Source organism: Excalfactoria chinensis, chromosome 1 (assembly GCF_039878825.1).
Source record: "Excalfactoria chinensis isolate bCotChi1 chromosome 1, bCotChi1.hap2, whole genome shotgun sequence".
Lineage (NCBI taxonomy): Eukaryota > Metazoa > Chordata > Aves > Galliformes > Phasianidae > Excalfactoria > Excalfactoria chinensis.
The window spans coordinates 24,286,031-24,306,030 of NC_092825.1; the positions used below are offsets into that span (position 1 = coordinate 24,286,031).

General features: G+C 35.8%; 1 protein-coding gene across 18 annotated transcripts in view; it reads right to left on the reverse strand.

Moving 5' to 3' along the window:
• The window catches only part of FOXP2 (forkhead box P2), a 404,928-nt gene that overhangs the window by 7,716 nt on the left and 377,212 nt on the right, over positions 1 to 20,000 (reverse strand). For all 18 annotated transcript variants that reach the window (XM_072331323.1, XM_072331332.1, XM_072331313.1 and 15 more), the window contains one exon: positions 19,464 to 19,627. In XM_072331323.1, the coding sequence (XP_072187424.1) occupies positions 19,464 to 19,627 (164 nt within the window). The remainder of the gene's footprint in view (positions 1 to 19,463; positions 19,628 to 20,000) is intronic.

The window sequence follows — 20,000 nt, forward strand, 5'->3', positions numbered from 1 at the left end:
GAGAATTTACAAAAGCAAATAAGATAAAAATATGGCTCGTCTTGGTTGAAACAGACATAAAGACAGTAAATCTTAATTCACTGAGTGAGATCAGGTAAAACTAGTCTCACTGTATGTGTGTACTGCCTCATAAGTACAGAATATACAACATACACTGAGCAAGTATTTACCAGTTAGCTGTAACACAGTCAGTTTTAGTTCTAGCTCTTCAGAGCGTGAATACAAATTAAAGATTACTATCCAAGGATGACTGAATTGCTGCCTGGATTAGTATCCAACAAACACATCACTACACAACAATTGTTCTTCAAAAGCAAACCAGGCTTTGACTGTCCTTGCAAAGTTAACCCTGTCATAAAAAAGCGGAAATGGAAATTGAGTCTAACCTCTTACACCTCACTGTTGCGATGTTTCCAGCAAATACCTGAGACTTGGAATACCCCACAGGGAGCTGATATCATGCAGTTATCTTCCTCTACATAGAAAGTACCAGATTTGAATACAACCATTAGCACCAAGAGGCAACAAGGTGCTTTGGTCTCCTTTTAAACTTGTGGTTTTGTTTTTACTTGTTTGGGAAATAGGATGTAAGGGAAAATGAGCTTATATTAAAATGTTTTGTATCACTGAAAAGCATCTGGACATTTGAATGATATTCTCTGGAACAAGGAGAGAACCCGCTCATCCATTTATTTATTTATTTATTTATTTATTTATTTATTTATTTTTTATGGCATTACAAATAATTGTGTGCCTTGAGGTTTAAGGGACTTTTGATACTGCTGTTTCTGTTTTTGTTGTTTCTTTGCATTTTTTTTTTTTTTTTTTTTTTTTCAAACATTGTTAAGGGAGCTTTTGAACTCCAGTATGCAGCTAGACAAAAAGGTAATGTGATGGGTGAACAACTGATTGACGAGTCTCTGTCAAATGGTTCTAGTATATGGGGTTATATCAGGCTGGTGGCCAGTCACTAGGAGGATTTAACAGGGTTCCATTTTAGAGCTGGTTCTCTCTAATGTTTTTATCAATGACATGTACACGGGACTCAAAGATATACTCTGAGTTTGCAGACAACACTAAACTGGAAGGAGCTGCTGACTTCCTCAAAGGTAGAGAGGCCCTGCAGAGAGATCTTGACAAGCTGGAGGGTTGGCAATCACCAACCTGCTAAACAAGTTTAAGAAGTTTAAGAAAGAACAAGTGCTGGATTCTACACATGGATATATGTACACACTGGGGGAATGAGTAGCTGGAAAGCAACTTTGTGGAAAGGGATCCGAGGGTTCTGGCTGAAAGTAAATAGAATATAAGTGACCTTCCCTAGTAGTCCAAAGAGTCAACTGCATCCTGGGGTGCACCAGGCCCAACACAGCCACTGGGTGAGGGGAGGGGTTGTCCCCTCAGCTCTGCACTGTGCAGCCTCACCTCCTGCACTGGGTGCTATTTGCGTGCCACAATATAAAAAGGACACAAAGGTATTAGCAAGCATCCAAAGGAGCACTAGGATGACAGGGAAAGGTCAAGAGGGCAAGACACGTGAGGAGCGGCTGAAGTCCTTTTGTTTGCTCAGCACAGAGCAGAAGGGAGGCCTCATGACAGCTCCAGCTCCTCTCAGGGAGCGGAAGGGCAGCACTGAGCTCTGCTCTGTGTAATAGCGACGGCATGGAGCTGTGCCAGGGGAGGGCTAGGGAAAGGTTCTTCACCAGAGAGTGTTCGGACACTGGAACAGGATGCTCAGGACAGTTGTCATAGGACTGAGCTACTTGAGTTCAGGAGACAATGCTCTCAGACATAGGTTTTGAATTTTGGGTGGTCCTGTGTGGAGGCAGGAGCTGAACTCAAGTGTCACAGAATCACTGAATGGTTTGAGTTGGAAGAGACCATCAAGACCACCGAGTCCCAACACTCCTGCTATAAGCAGGGACACCTATCTCCAGACCAAGTTGCTCAAAGCCCTATCTAACCTGTCTATTTCAACTCTGGATATTTGGGGATTCTACAGCTCAAATTTTATTTATTTATTTATTTTTGTTGGAAGCCCTCGCTTTTTAAAATCATGATATAATACCATATTCATCACTTCCAGATCCTCTAATTATTACAACATTCTGTCCCCTGTGCTGCTCCCTCTTTGATGAATCAATGTTGAGCACTAGGGTACGCAGCAGATTTGTTTAGTTGCTTTAGAGTGCTGCCCAAGCTTTTTTTCTCCCATTTCTGTGGTTTGCGTTCAGTCACTGTACAAACAAGAAGGACAACAAAAATGTCCACTGAATGTGCATTACAGGTTAAGTCACTGTTTTTTTCTGTGCTGCAATTTTTGACTAATAATCATCTCTTTTTTGTATGGACAGTTCAAAGATTATTTTGATAACCAATCTGCAGAAGAATTAATAGCAAAGAAGATTAATCAGGACACAAAAATTTTCATTTATTTAACTATACTTTCATCGAGATCAACAGTATATCAAGACCCAAATCAAGCACTCTAGTCATCCATAAAAAAATAAAAATAATAAAAAAAAAACACTGGCTTTTTTGCCAGCACCTTAAGAGCACAACTTGCTGAAAGGCACTACCACACAAACACTTCCTTCTGAAAGCAGGAAACACTGCTTTTAGACTCTTGAAGCTTGACTCCAGAATTTGTTTTTTGAAATCAAAAGTGGGGCCAGGTTGATGTACATTGGTCTGAGATGTAAAGGAACACACATTTCTAATGTAGTGTGTTCTGAGGAAGAAGGAACTATACAAAATACCTATGAAAACCAGAGCCAAGATGCTTGGTTGGTTTGCTTTACCATGAACAAAACACTATTTGAACACCCATCTTATAAATCTCTCAATATATTCATCACATCTCAAAGGCTTCAAAAAAGTATGATATATTCCAAGATGTTTATCATACATAATGATCAAAACATTGCAATGGCTACACTTCATTGTGCAACTAGTATGAAATATTAGTATATGTTTTTAAATAGATACATATATATAAAAATATTTTTATATTCAAAATTCTACTCTGCCACTTTGTTATGCAATGGGAGCAGTGTACTAAGGACTAATTCCCATGTGAGTGCTGAGTATTTAAACAAATTCTGAAGAAATATTTACATATGCAATGTCTTTTCATTAATAACTAGGCAAATTCAAATAAAGCCTAACAACAGGTCACAGGTTACAGATTTCTGACTTCTGATCGAAACTACTGCATAATTGGAATTTTTGCTTTAACTAAGAATAGAATAGTTCCTATATATGGTCCAGTCTTAGGTTCATAACTAGTCAGTATTTTCATTAATGACATAGAGGATGGAGATCGTGGTTATTAACTCCACAGATCTCAACAAAATGGAAGGTAATACAAGCCTATCAGTGAAAATGATGAGATTTCAAGTATGTGGCAACTGGAGAAATTCCAGGTAGGGGCTTAAAAAATATTGCTATATGAAAAAAAGGCTGAAAAAGAGATGTCTTAGTTTATAGAATGAACAGGTCAGATACTGGAGTTAAAAATTAGTGCAGAGCAAGAAAGCACTAGTTGCTTGGGGAGCATCCATCCTTAGGGGCCTATATGAACAGGTTCATTACACTGAACAATTGAATTCAGCCCCTGCAAAATCTTTGGTATGATAAAAGGATGATGAGGTCCTCTCTTAGCGTTATTACTACGTCGTGCTGAAACGTTCTCATCAAAATAGCTATATTTTATTAAGCAAGTGCTGGAAATTAAACCTCCTCTTGAGTTCAAAATGAAGTGTGACGATTCCAAATTTTATCAAAAATCTTTTAGATAAATATGTAAATAAGCAGAGTAATTTCCAAGGGTCACCTCCTTAAAAATTGATGAATTTGCCGTTTTGAGAGAAAATTTTTGTGTACATCACACTTTCAAAACTCAGTGAGACATTTTCCTAGTATAAAAGGTGTTCCAATAAGTTGTAGAGCCTCTGAAAACACCTCCCTCACTCATAATTCAAAGAACATGGTGTGTTCCTCTGTCTCTGTGGCTGCCTCAAACATTCACTCTTCCACATGTCATAAAGGTTTTCAGCATGCTTAACAGCTTTTACAAGGAGATTTCTGCTGTCCCCTCTGGAAACTGGCAAACTATAACTTCTAGTTCTTATGTTGTCAGAAATACATCCTTAAGGACAATGTCATTCATAGTATTTAACTGGAACAACTGCCAGTTGCCAAAGAGACAGGTAGCAGTGACTGGACACTTATGGAGGCCTTGTCAAGACTGTCTGTAGACTGCCAGAGAAGAACTTTGAGGCATCAAAGGAAAAAGAAAGATAGAAGGACAGGTAGTTGATAGATGGATAACTATTAGGAAGAACTGTATAAAGTATCTTCCAAATGCTTAGAGACAAAACCAAACTCCTAAAGCCTACAGGAACTTGCATAATGAAAGATGAACTGTCTTTTGAGTTTTGCAAAGATGAGCCTGATCCCATCTTGGGAAAACTTGTACAGTGTAATAGCTACTAAAATCCTGCTAAAATCTAGGCAGTGGCAACAAAACAAGTGTTGCATTCAACTTTTAAACATTAGAACATGTGCTGTTGCTGACAAGAAAACAACCAGATCTTATAACCAAGTACATGACTACTTAATTAAATTGAGCTGAACTGGTGTCAACAAGGAGAAAGGATACTTCATACAATATTCTCAATTATGGATAGCATGTTTTCTACAGAGGTTTCACATCACATCAGTTTTAATGCAAGAGGATACCAAACCCAGCAAAACAGCAGTGATAACACAGGGCAACAAACTATAAATAATTACAATAAACAAGGCTTAGACTAGTAGAAATCCACATGTTTATCACAGCCTTTGAATAGAAAATGCAACTTTCCTTTAGAGAAAAACACAAAGTCAAATAACGCCTTTAATAACAATCACTCCTGAATTACCACAGAGAACCCGAGTACTTCCCTTCTACCAAAACAGAGAATTAACAATTTTAGTTTCCTTGTATTTCTTTCATCCTATTCTGTGGGCTGAAGAAAAACAATTATTTTATTGCTCATTTGTATGCACAAAAAGAAAAAAGGAAAACATATGCAAAGGGCTTATTGTTTAATTATGAAAGCTGCCAGGGAAGTGAGTGCGACAACCCCCTCCCAGTGGAACATATTCCACAGGCCTTCCTTATGTTGTTATCCATATCCACTCAAAATCTTTAATAATCTGCCAAAATCATTCTAAAGGAAAGTGCTGGGTGAGGTGATGATTAAGAGAGGTATATTCTCTCAGACATGTAAGTCAGTGTAATGACAGGCACTGAAAATATGTTGCCCTTGACTTCCTGTGGTAGACATGGTAGATGCTGAGAGAAAAGCTGCTGAAGTCAAGGCATTCAGTGTGGGCAAGTGAAGGTATTTTGTATTGGTGTGGTGACTTAGATGCTCAGTAACACAAGGAAGTTTTTCCCTTTGGTATCCTACAGCACAAGAAGTCCTTCCCATGCTGATTTTTTAAGACTATAATTTCGATGCTATTTGCTCTCACATAGAAGTTACTTAGAGACTTCACGTAGTAGTATTTAAGTATATATAGATGGCAAAGTTTCTAGAGCTCAGCTAGCTATTTTCTTTTCTTTTCTTTTCTTTTCTTTTCTTTTCTTTTCTTTTCTTTTCTTTTCTTTTCTTTTCTTTTCTTTTCTTTTCTTTTCTTTTCTTTTCTTTTCTTTTCTTTTCTTTTCTTTTCTTTTCTTTTCTTTTCTTTCCTATTTAAGAGATGAGTCATAGCATATGTGGTATGATAACATATACCGAGTTCTTGTAGGATTTTCTCTGCTTGCTAATTATTAAGATACTTAAAAGTTCTAAAAAATATAAGATTATATAGTTCTCAAATGCTATAAGCCATTCTGAAATGATATATTATTTGACCCATTTTCCCCACAATTTCTTTGGATAGCCTTTAGGTGATAAACATTACATCTTTAAAACTAGTTGGCTAGTCTGCACAAAATCAAGTTGTACTATTTCTCCAGTACATTTACTTCCACAATATTGACTGTGCTTTGGTACATGAAAGAATAACACAGTAAACCTTGTGTTTGAGTTACACAAAATCTTTTACAGAACTCTAAATTTTCAGTGTAACTTTTTATAGTAGACACTTGCAGTTTTTATTTACTACTCAATCCTTTCATGCTGTAGCTACCCTGAACTACAAATGCAATTTTGATTCAGCTGCACAAAATGCTCTGTATATGCTCTGGTAGAAGAAATTAGAAGATTCACTGCTACAGAATTCCTCAAAATGTAATTTCATGTGCGCATGTAAACTCTTGAGGCATGAAGAATACTGTGACTATGTCCTCCTTTTCATTTCTTTGGTTGTGTAGTGATGAATACCATACAGCTTTATTTTTATCTGAAGCATTTTGCTTTTCTAAAGACAATTCTGTATTAATATCCTGTTTAATCTACTAAAAAATACAGTTTAAACTTTTCTTTCAGATCTAAAAATTTTAAAGCTTTCTTTATGTTTTCAACATAATTTTCACCAAATATTATTTGGTGAAATAGCAGTCACTATATTATAGATGCAGTAACTTTTTTTCCCAAGACCTGGACTATTATTGAAAAATTGCATCTAGCCAGTCCTCACTCCAAGTCTGCAAAATACCCTGTAGAGGTTTAAAAAGCAAAGCCCTCCTTTCCAACCCAGTTTATCCAATCTGGAACTCTTAATATTTATGACTCTACAGGCATATGGAGACAAATCCCTAAATCCTACAGAATTTTCAGTGTATCTACTTCTATTCAATAAAGTTGTCTCTTTTCAATTTTATGTTATTATATAAAGCATATAATTTTTCTTAAGAAGTGAACTGTTTATTGTCATTAATAAGTACAGCCATTTAGGGAGATACTAATCCAAATACTGAAAAAGACAAGAAAAAGTATTAGATGAGTAATTAAATACAAGTTCAGCAATGTAACAGCTGTCACAGAAAGTAGTATTGTTTTTTCTTGAACATCAGGAATGACTTTATATATGTACCGCATATATTGAAACGCTGAAGAAGCATTATTATTTCTACATAGTATAATTACTATAGGCTAATCAATAGTTTCAATTAAGAAAGTGAGGAAGGTCCTATTGACACATCTACTTGTCTGACAGCTGTAGGTGCATGACCTCACTTCACTAAATAGAGACTGAAGCTACAATATTCTGGAAGCTACAACTTATTTCCAGAAGATCGGAAATGTCATGCTTAGAGAAGCAGTGTTTCTCAGAGGACATGTTTCTGGATGCTAAATGTGCTTTTACTCCAGGCCCTCCAATAGCCAAGTTGTGAACAAATGGGATGCAGTAATCTTCTCTTCACTCAAATAAGATAATGAGGCACAGAAAACACTTTCAAAATATACTTTTTTTTCATGTCTAACAACTTATTAATCACATGGAAATTCATGTCTACAGTGGTGTAAAGTTCCTCTTGGCTTGGTTCTTCAACTCATCCAGGTCCCTCAACTGCTATCCTACCCTTACACAAGTCTACTGTTCCCCTCAATTTGATGTCATCTGCAAAACTAATTAGAGAGTGATTTATCCTCCAGAGCATCAAACCTTAAAAAGAATAAACAGCATTAAAGCTGTTAACAGGACTGGTCCCAGTATATTCTTATATTCCCAGAGAAATCAGAGACCATCATATACTACCTAGGTGTGGCAAATTGAAGAACAGAGTAAAAGGTGAGAACAATTACTAATTAGAAGTGGAGATCTAGCATGAGCACAGCAAAGATACATTCCTCCAAGCACTTATGTAACTCAGATATCAGAGGGAAGGACAGCAGGAAGATATACACCATTATCTGCAAATCTGATCTACATGACTACATTATGCTATTTTAAAAGGAAGAATGAGCAATAATGTCTAAAAAAGAGGTAAAATGGACTAAGGAGAGAGTTTAATACCAAAAATCTCCAATGAAAATGTGATTTTATCTGTACCTTTTGTATTTTATTGGAATATAAACAGCAGAGAATATTAAGACATTACATTTCCATCAAGAGGAAAAAAAAAAAACACAACACAACCTTTTAAAAAATAACTTAAGAGACTTCCTGGTTAACAGGACATTCCAAATTAGTCCTGCCATGGCCAAAGTAATATATTCTTGCTAATACATTACAGATAAAAATATGTCAGATTTCAACATCAGCAATTTTGCTAAGATTCTGCAAGGCATTTGAAAATTTACACAAAGATTTCAGATCTCGGAGAATGGAGAATTTGGAAAAAAATGATTTTAATGAACTTAAATTGAGAAATGCAGCTGTAAACAATCACAAGAAATATCAGATTGACATTAGGAGACTGAAGGCAGAAAAAGAAATGAGGGAAAGCCAGAGATATGAAGACTAATGATTTATTGGAATGAAATCCAGATCTCTGGAGGACAACTGGATACTGCCTCCCTGGAAATGTTCAGGGCCAGATTAGATGGAGTTCTGAGCAACCTGGTCTAGAGGGTGATGTTCCTATCTATAGCCAAGGGAGCTGGAACTAGATGATATTGAAGATCCCTTCCAACCCAAACCATTCTATGATTATATGATATAATTTACATCAACAGCAAAATTCCCCTTGACTTGATTAGGGCAAGATTTCACTTGTGAAATTAACTCACAGCAGCTGTAAGTGAAATATGCAATGCATTTGACAGAATGCTGGGGGAGAAGACAGAATAACCAAAGGAGATACACATACTGAACCACGTTTCTCTTCTAGACAAATGAAGTGGAATAACAACTTTATATATAAAGGCCACTAATTTTACTAGCCCTTTGAGGACTCTCTGTGTAATACAAGAGTAAACAAGACGACTTGATTGAGATACTTTAACTTGTAAATTTCTGTAAGAAACCTCAACCACCCAACCCTTACTAACACTACAGTTTTGCCAATAAACAGTTGGACAAAGGAAGAAAAAAAGATTATTTCTCAATAGGGATGCAGGCTAATTGAGAATCCTCTAAGATCCTACATTTGATTTACATTTTGAATGTAATTATTCATACCCTCAAAAGAATATGTAAACAGAATTAATAATACAATATATGCTAGTAATATCTAAAGTTAACTATGAGAAACTAAGAAAGTTGACAACCTATGTCAGATCAATTTAATGTTGAGAAAACCAAGAGAAAAACATTACCCCTTATGTATCTACTTAACTGTTCAATAAATGTAAGTTTTTTGTGAATTCTTCAGTGACACCTCTGCTTAAGAGGTCCCAAATCAGTATGTTAGCGTAACCAGGAGATTAAGTTGCACTAGGACATTACTTCAACTAGTATATGCAACTGACCACCTTGTAGCTATTATTCAGTTATCTCAAAAACAATAACAGCAGAATCCAGAAGGAACAACACAGGTGACCTATGGCATTGTATACACATTTGCAGAAAGAAACATTAAAGATGGTAGGAGTGCTCTGAATTGATTTATTTTAGCTGCCACTAAAGTCAACACAAAGGATCAGTAGCTTGGAAATATAAATAACATTGATATGCTAGGAGTATGGAGATAGGTGAAACATGGGGAAAAAAGCAAATATTCACACTTCACCCTTATTCATAATTAAGTTCACTCAATTTAATATGGCATCTTTTATCATAATATTATCAGTGCAGTTATCCCAATATTAATTTTACCTCATGTTAAAAATGCAAGGGGCTATCACTAAAGAGAAGTTTTGAAACTTCTCATTCAGACAGTGTTATTTAATAGGATTAAAATTTATAAGCATTTCAGAATTCTGACATGCCACCTGCCATTACCCTATAGGAAAATGTTTTAACAAGTTCTGATCCTTACACCACAGAAGCAACTAATGTAGATTACGAGAAAACCTCTCCTTTTTCTTTTCTGTATCAGTCTCTTCTTAACTCAGGAAACATTCTGTGCTGCTTATTTACAAAACACTAAATAATCTAATAGTAATCTTTGATTAAAAGCAGTTAATGGAAATGGATTTATTACATTATGAAACTGATAACAAATTGAACAGGTCTTCATAGACTTTTTATTTTTTAACTTGGCAAGACAATGCCATTGCAGTAAATAAGTATATCCTATCTGTGTTGATATATTATCAGCTATGAATGTTAATAATACTAACTGATAATGTAATGACATGAAATCTTTGAACTGTGAAGAAAGAATCTTACTGGAAAACTGATATATTAACAATATATTTTCTTTACATTTCAAATAAGACTCCAAATTCATGTGCTATTTGCTGTTACAGGATCAGAATTTTTAGGAATCAAGTTCCGATTAGAGAGATGTCCTTTATGTGTATTTTTTGATTCTAGTGATTGTTACTAAAATTCTCAGGCCTGACACTGACTTGCTCCCTTATATACCTAAAGAAGGGTATTTTCTCTTTCAAGAAGAACAAAAAGTAGAAACTCGACTCAAAATTAGCTTAGGGTACAGGCCCAAATAATCTTTCAAACACTCAACTACATGTTGCTCAAACTTCAAAAGTCGACATGCTCAACAAAGAAGATTAGGAGGAAAGAACACAGAAGTTTTTTGAAAGCAAAGTGACAAAGCACTACAGATTTGAATATCTAAATATTTTTGGGGTTGCTGAATAACCATCCAGAAGGAGCAAGTCTAAAAAGGACAAAACATAAGAGGCTACTGGATATGAAATGCTCTGCAGGATCTGATTGCTGTGAAATTTAAAAAACTGCACTCTTTCCACAGAAACTTACAAGCAACAACTAGATATTCTCAATGTTATGCAAAGAACAGAGCAAGCAAACGTTGTCTATGCAACATCCGGAAAGCTCATCAGTGATCCAGGAGAAGCTGAGAATCTGGACTGTACTACGTGTGTTTTTATATATCAATATATATATACATAAATTTTGTTTCTATTTCTGTTGAAAATAATTTACAGTAACAAATCTTAAAAAACACTGAGCTGATGGTATGTGACAACAAGGCTGAATGTAATACCCTTTTTACTAACATTTCCATCACACTTTTGTGAGTTTTTATAAGCTAATCACCAACCTTTCTCTGCAATGCCACCTGAAAATTTTATTGTGATGCAGCAGCAAGGGATTAAATAGTATTACACTTACATCTGGGCCTGAAACACTCATTTTGTATTCATTGAAAATGATGTTTCAGAGGTATGCTTGATGAGTACTGTTTCAAAATTTTCAGCAGGATGTAACCAAAATGATTCCTTTTCATATGATAAGTTTCTTGAGGAGCATTTGTTTTTTTCAGTGCTTGAACTGCCTTCTAGGACACATCTGGAGAACAGCCAGCTCCTCAGTTTGTTTTCTGCCAAATAACCAATGGCAGCATTCACAAATGGACCTACACATCACACTCAGAGGCAAATGGGTCAAACTCAACTGTTTTAAGACTGTCTGCATTGTCCTAACTGACATCTCTCATTTCTCCTGTGCTCACTATATATTTTCCTTTAAGGTCAAGGTTCATTCAAACTTAAAAGTAAGAGTGCTTAAAGATACTTAGCTGTGACAGCTGTTCCAGATTAAAAAGTAAATGGACTTGGACAATTTCAGACAGCCTCTTACAAGAAATGGCATACATGAAAGAAACTTTTTTTTTTTTTTTTTTTTTTTTTTTTTTTTTTTTTTTTCAGATTTATCATAAGAATAAAAAACAAAGATAGAGTTGGAAGGGATCTCAAGAGGCCATAGTCTCTTCATCCCTTTCACTTACCCCAAAATAGGATAATTTATACCTAAACCACTTCTGAGAGATACTTCTCTGATTTAGTCCTAGAAGCCTACCTCATCAGTGGTTCCCTAGTCTCTCTGTACTGGTATACCTATCAGCACTTACTAATCTGGTAGTCAGAGAGGTTTTATTTATTTATTTATTTTCTGGTAGGTAGTCTACCTCTCTCCTACCGAAATGTTAGGCAGTTATTTCCTGTCCCAGTCCCAGCAGACGAGGCTATTTCCATCTTCTCTGCAAAAGCTTTCTGAAGACTTATTTCCCCACTCAGTTTCTCTCTTCTCAGCTATCAAACCTAATATTTTTTGTTCTTCCATAGTTCTATTCTTTCTATTATATTAGCACAGTCAACGAGTGGGGAGAACATTTTACAGCTAGAAGATCTCAAGTGTTGCCCACTGACCTCATTACCTGTCACTGAAGAACAAAGCTAGGCTCAGCACACAAAATAAGTGATGTGTCCAAGAAATCGTCTTAAGAGCCTGATGCCTCATTTGTCACCACAGCTCTTCTGTGACATGGTTCCTACCTGGAAGTCTACCTGTATGCTTAGAATCATATGTGGATGAGGAGGATACACAGACAGGTTACCTCCACTGTTAGACATAAGTTTTCTTTGATCACTCTTGTTCCTCTTTTTTTTTTTTTCCCCCCTCCTTTATATATCTGCCATATCATTTAGGAAAGCTGTTGTCCACAGTATTCTACCCTTGAAGTCTTATCAGAAGAACTGGTTGAAGGACAGAGATTATGTTTACATACATTTCATCACATATTAATGTGGTCATTAGCTACTATTTCTAGAGACTTTACTTACGAATGACTGCCATTACCATCATTACCACCTCATACTTACACCTATGACTGCTGTTGCATCATGCATCCCACTTTTATGCAATTACGATTGCATAAAAAAATTTAATATTTGGATGTGAAGAAATACACATTTGAGGAATATCTTATATCCACATGGTCTAAGCAAGAAAAAACAAATGTATTATGCCTGTAGACTAAGCTAATTAGGAGACATTTGACATATCAGAGTACCTTGGTTAATATATCCTGCCTCTTAGCATCATACTTTGGCCTTTGCTTAATGCAGACTTCTGCTTCACAGTGGAGTATGCTGGAACATTCTCCATTTAATGAACTATACACAGTACAATACCTCATTCATTGCTACATCTGCAGATATCTACAAAATAAAATTACACATATTTTTAATTGCAATTCCAGCAATACCAGGTGGGTACAAAAGCATAACCATTTCTTTCCTTATTACATGAATAAAAAAAACCCGCACAGGCTCATCTCAAAGTAATTTCACAATTATCAGTCATGGCTTCACTACAAGTATGTGAAACCAAAAGGTCAGTCTAATGCCAACTGGCATCGTGTCAAATACTTCTCAAAACAAAGCTACATGCAATTCCAAATGAGGACCGTGGCAAAACAGCAGTGTAACATACAGCTTCTATTCAAACTACATCTGAAGGTATTTTTCAAAAATTAAACAGTTCAATTATTAGCCAAAAAGCCAACATTTTATTTTGTTTTGTTTTGTTTTTCTCCCCTCCCATAATGACATAAGAATATAGAAACATTGTATATAACTATACCTGGAATATTTTAATCAACTCTGTTAACATCTGTGCATGAAAATAGAACCAGTGTTACAGAACAGCCACTAGAAGAATGAGGAAAATGGACAGCCTACCATGTCAGAATGAGGTTGCATGGCCTACCAAAACACAGACTTGAAGTTCACAATATGCTTGCTCTAACACACTTACAATAAGCAGGAAAAGTAAGAAGGACTATATGAGCTAGATCATGTATCAGTTAAACTAAACTGAAATAATAAAAGTCTGCAAATGTGAATATGGCTTACAGTCACCAAATGAATGAAGCTCTGCAATGGCTTTCAAATTTGAGATGACGCATGATTTTAGGAGAGAAATTGTGTACGCATGGCTGTATACAACATGAGTCTTATATCCCATGTTCTTAGAACAAAAGATAAAAGCTCAGAGAACATTTTTCATCTGTGATGTTCGATAAGGCCAAATTTTCAAGGAATGAAGAAACAATGTGAAACAGGGAGGGAACAAGCAAACAAAAAAAATCAATTTGGCAAAAGACCCGAACAGTACTACTCTCACAGCATAACACTGTATCAAAGATACATTTCTCCTTATCCAACTCAACCATTTTCAACAATGACAGCATACAAAGAGTCTCTGAAACCCCACTGAAGCCGACCAACTTCTACAAGATGTGCTATGGGGATCTGACACTTCTCAGTTGAAGGAATTGTATCTCTGGAGTGATCTTTTTGTCAAGAATATTGGTAATGAACTGAAAAAGTGCCATTGTGGTTGGAATGACGTAACGAAGAAACAGCAACTACTGATCCAAAGTAAGACATGTAACATTTAAGAAGATAAGGAGGAAATGTACTGGCACATCAGTCTTGAAAGGTAAGAAAATAGATGAACTGAAGCAAGATGTAGAGCAAAAATGGATTGAAAAGTAAAGTAATGCAAAATGAAAAAACAGAAGAAAATAAATATTTAAGAATATATTCAAGTGAAAACATGTCCATAGATATGGCAAAAAATACTATGAATCTAAACAGAACTGTTTATATTTCCAGTAGCACCTCCATGTGATTAGCTCTGTATGAATTACTGGGAGGCACAGGCACAAGTCAGGAGTTCAGTGTGTATGATCCGTAAAATCAGTAAAGATCAAAGAAAACCAAAAAAACAACAAAATGGTAATAAAATAAGATAATAATGTGCTGTTTTGCTGTTGTAGCCTGTCACGTTGGGTGGCCTTCTAGTGTTAGGCAAAAGCAAAATTATTTCACTCCTTATTATCAAATGAAGCTTTCTTTCAATGGGAAGATGCTCAGACAAAAGCTGTAATCTTTAAGATCCAATGCTTCTTAGCTGTTACCCTTTCCACATAAAAATAAGAATCAGTTGCTGTCGACGTCTTTTTGCCTATCACCTTTATTTCTTAAGACTTATGAATAAAAATGTGTGAAAGTAAATTAAGCAGGCATTAAAATATCACGTGATTAGGTGAAACATTTTTGATAAACAAAGATTCCTAGAAATACTGCAATTGCTACTACACTCATTGGTTCAATTACACGCTTCTCACCTATTTAAAAATGCTTATTACACTCCTTTTAATTGATGTGTTTTGAAAGTTTATTTTCTTGACTTATGCAAGAAGCTCAAGTCTTATACAATGAACAAGAGAGCTGGATCATAGCAGTCTCCTACAACAGAACAAGTCTCCAAGATAAATGCAAAGAGATCATGAAATGGGATAATGCAGTGATAACCAAAAAAAAAAAAAAAAAAAAAAAAAAAAAGGAAAAGGAAAGACAGGGGACTGGAACATTATGAAGTTAAAGAAACAAGGGAATGAAAGGGATTAAAACTGGAATGATAGGTAACCTACTGTAAGTGGTGTGAAAGCTTAACAGTGGGGGACTGGAATAATCAGATATGGGAACGACCTGACAATGGAATGCTTTCAAACTGAAGCACCTCAAAAGTGAATGATCTTACAGCAGAATAATCATATTTGCCTCTGGGAATAAAATTTAAAGATAAAAAAAGTTTGAAGAAAAAAAAAAAAAAGGAAGTTTGATGATTATGCAGATAGAACTGCAAAGAGAAATGATCCTAGTCAGGGCAGGAGTGGGAAAGGTAAAGGAGAAGAGTTGGGAATGACCACAATATACAAAGGAAAAGGTAACTGAAGCCACAGATGGCTGGAACTCATCTCTTCACAGACAGAACTGGAGATCATAGAATCCTTAGAGCATTGGAAGGGACCTTTAAAAGTCATCTAGTCCAAGTCTACAATGAACAGGGACATGCACAGCTAGATCAGATTGCCCAGGGCCTGATCCAGTCTCACCTTGAAAGTCTCCAGGGACAGGGTATCAACCACATATCTGGACACCCTGTTCCAGCACCTCACCACCTACACTGTAAAAGGCTTTTCCTTAAATACTAGCAATATCTACCCTTTGTAAGCTTGAAGCCATTTTCCCTTGTTCTATCACCACAGACCCTGCTGAAGAGTCTGTCCCCTTCTTTCCTGTAGCTCCCCTTTAGATACTGAAAGGCAGCTATCATGCCACCTCACAGCCTTCTCTTCTCCAGGCTGAACAGCCTGCTGCTCTTTCAGCTTGCGCTTGCAGGAGGAGCGTTCCATCCCTCCGATCATTTTTGTGGATGTGTTCCATCACAACATTGGATAATTTCATTTCCTTATTCATCTCAGATTGACCCTTACTCTTGTTCATTCGGACAATAATTCTCCTTTCTCACAACAGCCTGACCCAATGTTTTCTAAAAACAGCTTTAAAGACCACGGGACTTTTGGCTTCAAAACAATATCAGTACTACTGATTTCAGTAAATGAATATAAAGTTTCATGCAAGATGAGGTTATATGAACTCTCATTTTAAGAAGTAACTCTTCTAAGACTTGACTTTGCTTTTCACTGTACTTTTTAGGTACATTAAGAAAATAAAATCAACTATCTCTACAATTCTGGAATTTACTGTTAGAATAAGATATTCCCAATTGAGTTACAAAAATAATAGGTCAGTTGCACTGTCATCAGTCTACACCCTTATATAGGATGGAAACAGCCCTGTGGACAAGAGATGCTCTAGATGCTCCACTAGTACTCTGACAACCTTGTCCATGCTGACTGCTCCAGAAATGAAGAAAAAATGGCATTAAGTATTGATTTAAACAAAAACTGTTCCAAATCAATTGCTGACAACTGGTATTAGAGAAAACCTAAGCAGTCTATGTTCACAGTAAGTAACATACTTCCTCATTGAAGAAGGGAATACTTGATGTCCACCTAACACTGAGCTATCAGGAATCGGATTTGAAGATTGATCAAGGACAGAACTTGTATTTTTAATGCAGCACAGAAATTAAATCTAGAATTTGAGATTCTACCAGTGATATGCTGCAAACCGCACCATGGAGTTATAAACTTTCATCAGACTGGAAATGCAAACTGGGAGTCATGCAGCTTAAAATTTCAGATGCTGTACATAATTACTAACTCACAGGATATCCTAACTACTAAGACATAGTTACACTGATCACCTAAAATTCAGATCTTCCTTAGTATTTTTAAGTGTTCAATAAGTATAAGAAATGGAACATATTATATATATATCATTACCCAAGGCAAAAACTTGAAAGCTTTTCAAGTGTCACTGCCCTAAATACGCTGACTGGGATTCACTACCCTCAATCATTTAGGTGTTAAACGTTTAGTTGAGTTTGTATTCCTACAGCCTATCTCTGCCAATGATCAGGAGCTATCTTCCAAGTAAGCAGATTCACTCACCTATGTTGAGACATCCACCCACAGATGGAAAGTTGATCACTGTAACTACTCTCACTAAGCTGTTTTTGAAAACCAGATGTAAAGGACCAGGTACAAATTCAAAGACTGGAAGAACTTCCCCACTTTTTAACAGCAAGTAGGGATGAGATTATGGCAACAGAAATGAATTTCTTTGATAGTGTTCTCACATTTGAAGTATGCAAATACTGCCTACTGAACACGAACATGCAATTTTTATTATTAAAAAAAATACATCCTACCAAAAAACATAATACACATGTACCAAAATAAGCAAGCTCCATTGCCACATATTTATGAGGTAACACTGTATTCAGTACAATTCTAAGGAGCACAGCTTGCTTCTCCAGTGGTATCTTGATACATTTACATTCTTTTCCTTCAATCCATCAGAACTAAGCAAAATATAGACATAATTTTCAAAAGAGTCATTACAGCAAGCCCTGAAATTGCCAGTTTTGACAAATGACATATCATAGAAATGAGAGAAAAGCTAAAGCTTGAGTTGGGGTGTAACTCAAGTTATTTGCTTTTTTTATAGGCAAGAATTGCTACAATATGCAGCATTTTAGCTATAAACACAGCTATAAATGCAGCCATATCTACATAATCATATGCATAGATATTGCAGTTTATCCAGTGGAATGCCAGACAGTACACATGATATGTAAACATCTCTGCCAAATACTTACAAAACAACTTTAATAGCAAGTGTCATTCTTTTCTGTAAAATAGCTGTTTTTAACACACATGATCTAACTCTTGTTTGCTCTTTAAAGTTTTATTGTCTTGGCATTTTATACAGGAAGAGAGCATTAGCATACTCAGGAGAACTGCTAAAAGTAAAAGGCCTCAAGCTACCCACTGCATGGTTGATAGCATAAAGCATGGGATATAAAAACTTTTGTCTGATTGCTCACTTTACTTGTTTTAGAGTAGTGTTGCTCTCAAGAGCATATATTCATGTTCTTTCTACTTCAAGTTTTATTACTTCTTTTGTATTATTTAATACATCTAAAGACACTTCCAAAAGACAAATTTTTCCATTTTGAAAAAGTAATGGTTTGGAACCTGATAAAATACATTAATGTTCACAGTGTATTATTTTCAAAAGCAAGTAGAATAAATGTGCAATAGAACAATTAAATGCTCAGCAATAAACATTTCTATATGATCAGAGATATATTAACATGCCAAACAAAAGAAGAAAAGCTCGGCAATACGTTTCCCTTAAAAAAGGTCAGATGAAAATGGATTCTCCACACATCAGAGAGTGAATGAAAAGAGAGTTTGGTCTCAATTACAGTTACTGCTAAATATCCTACTCCAGAAATTAAAATCAACATTAACAACGTGTGAGAGAAAACGGAACAAAAAAAGGCAAACAGGATCAGCTACTTTAAAACAGACCATAACTGTAAACACACATTGAAAATCATCCTACATTAAACTTGAATCTAAGTCTACTTAGATATCACACCACTAATTATTATATAAATAACCTGGGAAACAATACCTCCAAGATACATGTTTTACTATTTAGTAAACAAGAAACTGCCACGTTTGACACCACTGATTAAGGCCAGGCATTTCTAAAGCTTCAGACACATTTCTGAAATCCACAATACATCAATTTTTAATACTTCCACTCTCTCAGCTCCATTAAAAAGATGGTAGGGGAAAGATTTTAGAGTAATTAATGATATAGTTAGCTGCTAAATATTAATAGGAATCGTAGTCTTGCATAAAATATAACATATAAACCTTGCCAATACAGACGCACCAGTAATTAAACTTGAATATGTAATTACACTGATTTATAAGACAGGCAAAAAGTTACACTTTACTGGCTTCTATGTAAACTGTGGGCAACAGTTAAACTTTGCATTTTACGGTTTATGTAAATGGGCAGTTTCTGCACTACAGTTCATAAATGGTTTAGAGACTCACAGTTAAAAATTACAACTAATGCCAACATGCAGGTTCTGACAGTACCTTATAAACCAAGCTGTGAAAATGACAACAGAGACCAGCTTCCCGTCACATACAGTGCTTGCAAGCAAGGTGAAGAGGTTTGAAAACAAACAGAAAAGCTTAAAACCAATCCTATTACAGAGTAAATGAAGAAGTATCTACTTAAATGCTTTAGTTTCAAACATTCACTTCCAGATGTTTCACTTACCCTTGCTACAAAGCACTTCTAAAAATTACTGGGTCTTAGACTCAGGCATTCTTTTCTTGGAAGAACACTAACTGCACTTACATGTGAGGCTGAGGAGAGCAGCCCGGGCTGCTGTTTCCATTACTGTCAATGTGATCCAGCGAACCATTGAGATCTTCATGGACTGCCTGCAGTAAGCCACTGGATGCGTTATTTATCAGTCCTGGGTTACTAAGCAATGGTAAACTACTCTCTGCCAGTGCAGCCTAGCAAAATGAAGAATAGAAATAAAATTCTCAGTTCGCACACATACAAACCACTTTTAAATGTTCATGCATTTACAAACGTACGTACATAAAGCAGCTCATTTTTGGTAGCTGTAGAGGAGGTCAGAAGGATTTTGTGCATTTTCCAGCTATTTTCATATTCAGATTGTAACAGAATCTCCATTTCTGGTTTACTATATCTCTTACATAGGTTTCATTATTTTCCATTATTAACTATGCTCTGATATTCATAGCACTTTTCTAGTTTTACATCATTTTCTGACTTTGAATTACGCTTAACCCCTATGCCCTTCCACACAATGTATGGTTCCTTTATAATGCAGGCAGCTGCTATACTTTAAAAAATGACCAG